Raw genomic sequence first — 9,118 nt, forward strand, 5'->3', positions numbered from 1 at the left:
CTCTCTCTGATAGCTGGTGGGCAGCCAGGGTTGAGAACCTCTACAGTAGCAGATACACAAACTTATGCTGAAGGCCCATATCCACTCATCAAAGGGAAGACACAAAGCCTGTTCCACTATGCCTGAACCAATTCTGAAGGCTCCTCACACTTAAGAAACACAGGGACAGTACACTATCTACCTCACTGTTGCTCTGGTTCCTGACTATAAAACTGATACACTTTAAAAGGTCTATGGAAGGTAGCAAAAGTAGTTAAATGTGCTATGCCCAGCCAAGGTAATGGCACAGGTGAACAGAGACCAGGAGAAATCGCTTTATTTGGACTAAGAGCTGGAGGATAAGAGCAGGACCTGAAATATCACACTGAGCTAAAGAGTAGAAATGAGGTTCCCAAATGGCAGTCAGAGCTCACCAGCCAAAGGGACTCCACTCCCCAGCAGCCTTGCAGTTAGTGCAAACAATAAAAGGCCTACTGGGAAATGTATCTGCCACTGAACCCCTGAAGTATGCCCCCATTACAAAAAAGGTACAGGGTTTTTTTTTATATAATTAAATTTCCAAGACACCCTCGACCACCATTATTACAAAAGAAAGTTTTAAAAAAATCACATTTTACAAATCTTAAACTTGTCTTCAGCATTTAGTTCAAAGAGTTCATCATCTTCAAAAAACAACTCCCCTGCTAAACTCATCAGCTAAAAATTCTATCCAGGAAGCAAGAAGATCTTTGCAAGCCCATGGCAATCCTTTTCCCACTTTCCCTAGCCAGTTAGGGCTGAGCGGCAGGTGAGGTTCAAGCGGGAGGTACAAGGGTTAATTTCCCTCAGTACAACATGGCATCTGAAGCTTGATGGGAGAGCAGAACTGGTGAGACTTGAGGGAAGGGTCCAGGGCCTGTATTCAGTCAGAGTCACTGCTGGAAGAGGAGGAGGAGGAGGAGGAATGCTGCAAGGGGAAAGGGGAGAGGAGATACCATCAGATCCAAATGCCCCTTGATCACCCCAGTGGCCATTCTTTAATGCCCCACCCCTCCACCCAGGTACCCCCTCCTTCCCCAAGAAAATCAGGAGGTTTGAACCAAACTGTCCCTTAGAGCAAAAACAAGGGTTTCTTTCAGCAGTAAGCATACAAGAATGGATTAAACCAGCCTAAATCATTGCACAGAATATAAAGTATTGCATTTGGAGGAAGTATGCAACTTCCTTTACCTGAGTCAATGCCTAGGCAAGGAATAAATTGTAGGCACTAGCATAGTACGATGCTAAGAAACAGCTGCTACCTTATAAATGCCTATTGACTAACTGCATGAAAAATCCCTAGTGGCTATGAATCTAAGAAAAGTGAGTAGAAATGGCAGCTGCGTCTGCACGTATCTCTACTTTTTCCCAAGCCCCACTGGAAGAAAGTGGGGAAGATGGGAGAGAAGGCTAGGAGAGTTCCATTCAAGATTCCTTATATGCATAATCCCATCAATACCCACTGCCATGAGTTGATTCAGATTCACAGCAGCCCTACAGGACAGAGTAGAACTGCCCTATAGGGTTTCCAAGGCTGTAACTCTTTACAGAAGCAGACTGCCACGTCTTTCTCCTGAGGAGTGGCTGGTAGGTTCGAACCATCAACCTTTCAGTGAGTAGCTGAGTGCTTTAACCACTGCACCACCAAAACCAAAAGAACCAAACCCACTGCCATCGATTCCGACCCATAGTGACCCATAGGGTTTCCAAGGAGCAGCTGGTGGATTTGAACTGCCAAACTTTTGGTTAGCAGCCAAGCTCTTAACCACTCCACCACCATGTCTCCCTAATCCCATCAATAAAAAACAAACAAACCAAAAAAAAACCCATGGCCGTGGAATTGATTGCAAGGAGCGGCTGGTGGATTTGAACTGCTGACCTCCTGGTTAGCAGCTGTTGCTCTTAACCATTGCACCACCAGGGGTACCATTAAAAACCTTTCTGAGTCTCCAGGGTAATTTCTTCCCCATTCAGTCTCATCTTTCATTCTCCTCAAATTTTCACCAAAGACTCAGAATCAGGATTTAAGGCCTAATATGGGCCTTAAGAGGGAGCCCTGGTGCTGCAGTGGTTAAGCACTCACTGCAAATCAAAAGGTCAGCGATTCGAACACACCAGCCGGTCCAGGGGAGAAAGATGTGGCAGTCTGCTTCTGTAAAGGTTTATAGCCTTGGAAACCCTGTGGGGCAGTTCTACTTTGTCCTATAGGGTCTCTATAAGTCAGAGTCCACTCAAAGGCACACAACAACATGGGCCTTAAGAAGGAGCCCTGGCGGAGCGACAGTTAAGCCCTAAGCTGTTGAAAGAAAGGTTGGCGGTTTGAACCCACCCAGCAACTACACAGGAAAAGGACCTGGCGATCTGCTCCTGTAAAGATTATAGCCTAGAAAAACCTATAGGGCAGTTCTGCTTTATCACAGGGGTCGCTATGAGTTGAAATCGACTGACTAGATAGCACCTAACAACAACATGGGCCTTAAGATGCAAATTAAGGCCTCCTCAAGATCTAGGTAAGTTTAACCCTTCTGGAGTTGTCCTGTGAGCTGCTCTTACCCTTGCTAATTAACACTATGTTAGAACAGAGATAGGAGCCCTGGTGGAGCAGTGGTTAACAGCTCAACTGCTAACCAAAGGTCAGCAGTTCAAATCTGCCAGCCACTCCTTGGAAACCCTATGAGGCAGTTCTGCTCTGTCCAATAGGGTCACTGTGAGTTGGAATCAACTTGATGGCAACAATTTTGGTTTGGTGAGAACAGAGATACTTAGCCTTGGGTCTGAATATGAAACCCTCTTAGTCCCAGGCTTTGCTTGAGGCTGAGTCACTCACCTGTCCTTGTCCTCAGTTTCCTTGATGAATGGTAGGACAAAAAGGTCTAGGTAATTAACACAACGCCTTGAAAACACTGAAGGAGAGGAAGGAGCTCCAGGAATTAGGGCTAGATTATTATTCTGTTAATTATTATCTAAGACTTTGCTTTGTCAAAGGACTGACCCTATTAATCGACATTTTGACAAACTCAGTGGATGTGTCCAGCTTGTTAAAAATAGGCTTGGCGGGGGGGGGGGGCGGGGGTGAAGAAAAGGGGAAGAAGTTCTGGGAGAGGGAACAGCAGACAAGAAAGCCTTTTGATTCAGCCATCTATTTTTAGGCTCAGCCTAGCCCCGACTGGATAGGCCCAATAAGCCTGACATTTCTTCTCAAGATTATCCGTGGGAATCCTTCACAAAAAGGAAGAACTATCTATCAAAGCACCACAGTCACCATCCTACATAGCATCAGACTATGACTCCCCCTCAACCAGCCCCAGCCTTCACAGGCCTTCTGAGGGAGCACGCCCTCTCTACCAGGGCTCCAGAGGAACACTGACCTTGCCATGCTTGTGGTGTTTGTGCGTCTTTTTATGAGCTTTCTTCATTTTCTTCCGCATCTTCTTGTCCATCACCATTCCTGGTCCCACCATGCCAGGAGCCAAGGGATTCAAAGGAGGCATTCCAGGGGCAAGTGGTGGGCATGGAGGAGGGTGGGGGCCAGGAGGTGGGTAGGGTCCTGGGGGTGGGCATCCTGGATACCCTGGTTGTGGCACAGGTTGAGGGGGTCCACATGGGGGGAACACTGGATTCCCGTGGGGAACTCCTGGGGGAGGGGGAAAGGGGCCTGGACGACAGGCAGGATTGGTAGGCTGTGGATGGACAGGGTTGGCACCTCCAGGGTACCCAATGTAAGGAGGACATGGATTTGGCCCCGGCTGCCCTGGTGGAATAAGCAGAGAATAAATTAAGATTAGAAACTACCCAGAATCTCTGATAACAAATACAACAACAAAAAGAAGCAGACTCAGTTTCTCACCCTGTACTTAAAAGGAAAGGAGCTTGTGAGGTTGTTAACCATTGTCATAGGGCAACATGTGTACTAACTGTTAAATGAGAAACTGTTTTGTTCTGTAAGCCTTCATCTAAAGTGAGAATAGCAGCACAACTGGAAGAGCATAGTCGATGTCACTGAACTGTGCATGTAGAAATTTTTTGAAATGGTGCTTCTTTGGCTACGTATGTTTTCACAAAAAAAAAAAAAAAAGGTCGAGAAGGGAGAGGGTTGACATGTTGTGGGGTTGTTAACAATATGTGTACCACTGTTTCATGAGAAACTATTTGTTCTGTAAGCCTTCACCTGAAGTACAATAAAAAAAAAAAAGGAAAGGAAAGGATCCCTGGTAGCGCAATGGTTAAGTCCTCAGCTGCTAACCAAAAGGTTGGTGGTTCAAACCCACCCAGTGGCTCAGCTAAAGAAAGACCTGGCAATCTGTTTCCATAAAGATTACAGCCAAAAAAAAAAAAAAAAACTATGGGACAGTTCTATTTTGTCACATGGGGTCGCTATGAGTCAGAATCGCCTCCATGGCTCACAACAACACTTAAAAGAAATGGAAAGGTGAGGAAGGAGAATAGAAGGGTGGGGGAGAGAAGCGTGAGCTGGGGAGAAAAATAGAACGAACCCGGAAGTGCTGGGGAGAGACGAAGGCAGTGAACTCTGTAGTCTAAGGATTTTGCTTTTGGGTGGAGGGGAGAGGCGGGGTAAAATCAACACAGAAACTTCCTGTAGTGGGGCCCATCTGAATAGGGGGTGGTGAGGGGAGAAGAGATCTCGCAAACACCTACCGGCATTGGATTTCCACATTGTGCCGGTGTTTCCTCCCCAAACCTGAGAAAAAAGAAATGAGGCGAAAAATTGACGGCCCCGAGCTGGGAAGGAGATTTTACAGTCCGAGACCAACCTCAACGCCTGCCGCCCCACAGTGGGCTCTCCCACTGGACTTTTAACTTCCAGGACCCCTAAGAAACGTTTCTTTCCACTCGTTCTTTCGCCCTGAACACCTATTTCATTCCTATTTCCCTAACCACAGGAACCTCTTTCCCATTGCCCCTCCACCTTCCACTACCTCTGGCCACTGGTGAAGGTCTCTAACCTCTCACAAGAAGGGCAGAGTCCATGAAGCTCGCAGTTCCCATCACTCACTCTATCCTTCCTGAGACATAGTCAGGAGGGCTTTAACCACCCCACCGCACCGGGTAAGGAAGGATCTCAAACAACTTTACCGCTCCCCAGAGAAGGGGATGGAGGCAGGACTCCCACCTCAGGTTAAGAGGACTCCGCTCAAGAAGAAGCGAGGAAAGGAGCTCAAGAAAGAGCCTTAAACGTTTAAATATGTAGACACATCCCCTTCCCCATTAAAAAAAAAAAAAAAAGAGGAAATGGCGATCCTAGCTCCCAGCGGCGAAGGGACCCTAGGGATGGGGAAAGGACGAAGGGATCTCTGACCCAGGGATGGGGAAAAGAGGGAGTTGGGGAATCCGGATGCCCTGTTACCTTTACACCACCACCTGGGCTTGATTCGTTCTTCTTTCCAATCTCAGGTCCCGCTTCCTGGTCACCTCTACTTCATGCTTCGGTACCCGCCTCTGCTACCGTCTAATTGGTAGTTAAGTGGTCACTCGGCGTTATGATTGGACAATACATTCGTCAATCACCTCATCCTACTAGGCTAGGAGGAAACGGTGGCTATAGGGGCGGAGCGAGGTTCTTTAGGGCGAGGCAGGTCCATCGGTCGGGATTAGCAGTGGGTGCGGGGGTAGGTGAAAGGCGAAGTCAGGTCCTGGGCAAAGTCCTGAAGATGCAAAGGTACTCGGCCCGTCATCCGAGCTCACAGTCTAGTGGGTGCAATACCGTATAATGCGAATACACCATGGTAAGTGTTGTGATACAGATACATACAGAGCGCTAGGGAAAACCAGGAGGGCTGCTGAGTCCCAGCCCCAAACCCTTAATATTGCCAGCTTCCTCCGGTCATCCATAGGAAGCTAAGAAACATTCTTGAGGGAAATACAGAGATTTCCTAATCTCTCCCAGGATTCCTCATGTCAGTTGTGCAGCCCCACCCTCTCTCAAATTGCGTAAACCAGAAACGAAGGGAATCATCCCTGAGGTCTCTTTCTCCTTCACCCCTCCCCCACCCCATCCAACACCAGGACATTTCCATTTTGTCTCCCAGATAAGTCTGGAATCACTCAACCCTCGTCTGGATTGCTGCAATGCCCCCCACCCCTTTTTTAACAACACAATTAACAAGGTTGATTGAAGGAAACACATGTAGAACCATGCACTGAAAAATCGAGGAACACTGATTCTTCTTAAGCATACGTAGAACATTATAAAAATTGCATACATTCAAAGCCATACAAGTCTCAACTGATACTGATATAATTCAAATTTTAAGGAATTGTGTAATACATACATTCTCTGACACCAATGCAAAATATAAACAAAAGCATATATCTAGGGCCTAGGGCATGTTTTTAAAAGCCAAATCTAATGTTGCGCCACTGCTTAAAATTCTTTAACGACTTTACATTATCCTTAAGATAAAGATAAAAATTACCTTTTTACATTTATGTATGTGGTTTTGGTTGGATAGATATAGTAAAACCTGCAAAAGCAGTAACCTGTGTAAGGCAGAAACCTGCCAGAGAAGGAAAACTCAAAATTTTCCACTGAAAGGAATGTTAGAAATGTGGTAAGACTGCACCCTCTCAAAGGTGGAAAATGTGTGAGACCCAGAAAAACAAGACAGTCCCATTGAGTTTCACTGTAATATGTTCACATAATTTAAAAACCAAAAAGGATAATGAGGTATAGAGTGAAAGTGAAGGGGTTTGTCCTTCATCTACCAAACCCCCTTCACAGCCCCTGTAATTAGTTTCTTATATTCCATTATTGTTTTATGTTGTTATTGTTAGATACTGTCGAGTCAGTTCTGACTCATAGCGACTCTATGTACAACAGAATGAAACACTACCTGAACCTTTGCCATCCTCACAACTGTTGCTATGTTTGAGCCCATTGTTGTAGTCACTGTTTCAATCCATCTCGTTGAGTTTCTTGCTCTTTTTTGCTGACCCTCCACCTTACCGAGTATGATGTCCTTCTCCAGGAACTGGTCCCTCCTGATTACACATAAAAAGTATGTGAGACAAAGTCTCACCATTCTCCCTTCAAAGGAGCACTCTGGCTGTACTTCTTCCAAACAGACTTGTTTGTTCTTCTGGCAGTCCATGGTATAATCAATATTCTTCACCAACACCATAATTTAAAGGCACCAATTCTGTCACATGCATAAGAGGTGATTGAAAATATCATGGCTTGGGTCAGGTGCACCTTAGTCCTCAAAGTGACATCTTTATTTTTCAACACTTTAAAGAGGTCTTTTGCACCAGATTTGCCCAATGAAATACATTGTTTGATATCTTAACAGCAGAGCCTCCAGACTAAGACAGACTAGGAAGAAGGACCTGGCAGTCTACTTCTAAAAAAATTGGTCAGTGGCAACTTTATGAATCCAAAACCAAAAACTAAACCCATTGCCATCAAGTCAATGCCAACTCATAGTGACCCTATAGGACAGAGTAGAACTGCCCCATAAAATTTCCAAGGAGCGGCTGGTAGACATGAACTACTTAGCAGCCTTTTGGTTAGCAACAGAGCTCTTAACCACTGCACCACCAGGGCTCCAACCTTATGAATAGAAGCAGAATATTGTCTGATATACTACTGGAAAATGAGCCCCACAGGTTGAAAGGCACTCATAATACGACTAGGGAAGAGCTGCCTCCTCAAAGTAGAGTCTGCCTTATGCATGGATGGAGTAAAGCTTTTGGGACCTTCATTTAATGAGGTGGCACGACTCAAAATGAGACGAAACAACTGCAAACATCCATAAATAATCGAAACATGGAATGTGCGAAGTATGAATCTAGGAAAATTGGAAGTAGTCAAAAATGAAATGGAATACATAAAGATTGATATTCTAGGCATTAGTGAGCTGAAACAGACTGGTATTGGCCATTTTGAATCGGACAATCATGTGGTTTACTATGTTGGGAATGACAAATTGAAGAGGAATGGCATCGCAGTCATCGTCAAAAAGAACATTTTAAAATCTATCCTGAAGTACAATGCTGTCAGTGTTAGGATAATATCTATACACCTACAAGGAAGACTAATTAATACACTTATTATTCAAATTTACACACCAACCACTATGCCAAGGAAGAGAAAATTGAAGATTTTAACAACTTCTGCAGTCTGAAATTGATCAAACATGCAGTCAAGATGCATTGATAATGACTGGTGATTGGGATGCAAAAGTTGGAAACAAGAAGGATCTGTAGTTGGAAAATAAGGCCTTGGTGATAGAAACCACGAAGGAGATCACGTGATAGGATTTTGTAAGACCAGCAACTTAGTCCCTGCAAATACGTTTTTTCAACAATATAAACTGCAATTATACACCTGGACCTTGCCAGATGGAAAACAGAGGAATCAAATTGACTACATCTTTGGAAAGAGTTGATTGAAAAAGCTCAATATCATCAGTCAGAACAAGGCTAGGGGCTGACTGCGGGACAGAGCATCAATTGCTCGTGTACAAGTTCAAGTTGAAGCAGAAGAAAATTAAAACAAGTCCACAAGAGCCAAAGTACAACCTTGAGTATATCCCAGCTGAATTTAGAGACCTTCTCAAGAATAGATTTGACACATTGAAAACTAACAACCAAACACCAGATAAGTTGTGGGATGACATCAAGGACATCATACATGAAGAAAGTAAAAGGTCATTAAAAAGACAGGAAAGAAAGAAAAGCCCAAAATGGATGTCAGAAGAGACTCTGAAACTTGCTCTTGAATGTAGAGCAGTGAAAGCAAATGGAAGAAATGATGAAGTAAAAGAGCTGCACAGAAGATTTCAAAAGGAAGCTTAAGAAGACAAAGTAAAATACTATAATGAAATGTGCAAAGCCCTGGAGTTAGGAAACCAAAAGGAAAGAGAACATGCTTGGAGTTTTTCAGGCTGGAGGCACTGAAGAAAAAATTCAAGCCTCAATTTGCAATTTTGAAGGATTCTATGGGCAAAATATTGAATGATGCAGGAAAAAATTTTTTAAAAATGGAAGGAATACACAGAGTCACTGTGCCAAATATACTTGATCGATGTTAAACCATTTCAGGAGGTAGCATATGATCTAGAACCGAATGGTACTGACGGAA

General features: G+C 44.4%; 1 protein-coding gene across 1 annotated transcript; it reads right to left on the reverse strand.

Annotated features, from left to right (window-relative positions):
• Window positions 1-301: 301 nt before the first annotated feature.
• Window positions 302-5,400, reverse strand: PRR13 (proline rich 13). The gene is made up of 4 exons (XM_012554823.2): window positions 5,384-5,400; window positions 4,675-4,717; window positions 3,387-3,769; window positions 302-946 (listed from the first exon to the last, which is right to left on the reverse strand). The coding sequence occupies exons 2-4, from the start codon at window positions 4,691-4,693 to the stop codon at window positions 902-904; spliced, it is 447 nt and encodes a 148-aa protein (XP_012410277.1). The 5' UTR covers window positions 4,694-4,717; window positions 5,384-5,400; the 3' UTR covers window positions 302-901.
• Between the last annotated feature and the right edge of the window lie 3,718 nt (window positions 5,401-9,118).

This window comes from Trichechus manatus, unplaced genomic scaffold (assembly GCF_000243295.1).
Source record: "Trichechus manatus latirostris isolate Lorelei unplaced genomic scaffold, TriManLat1.0 scaffold00027, whole genome shotgun sequence".
Taxonomy (NCBI): Eukaryota; Metazoa; Chordata; class Mammalia; order Sirenia; family Trichechidae; genus Trichechus; species Trichechus manatus.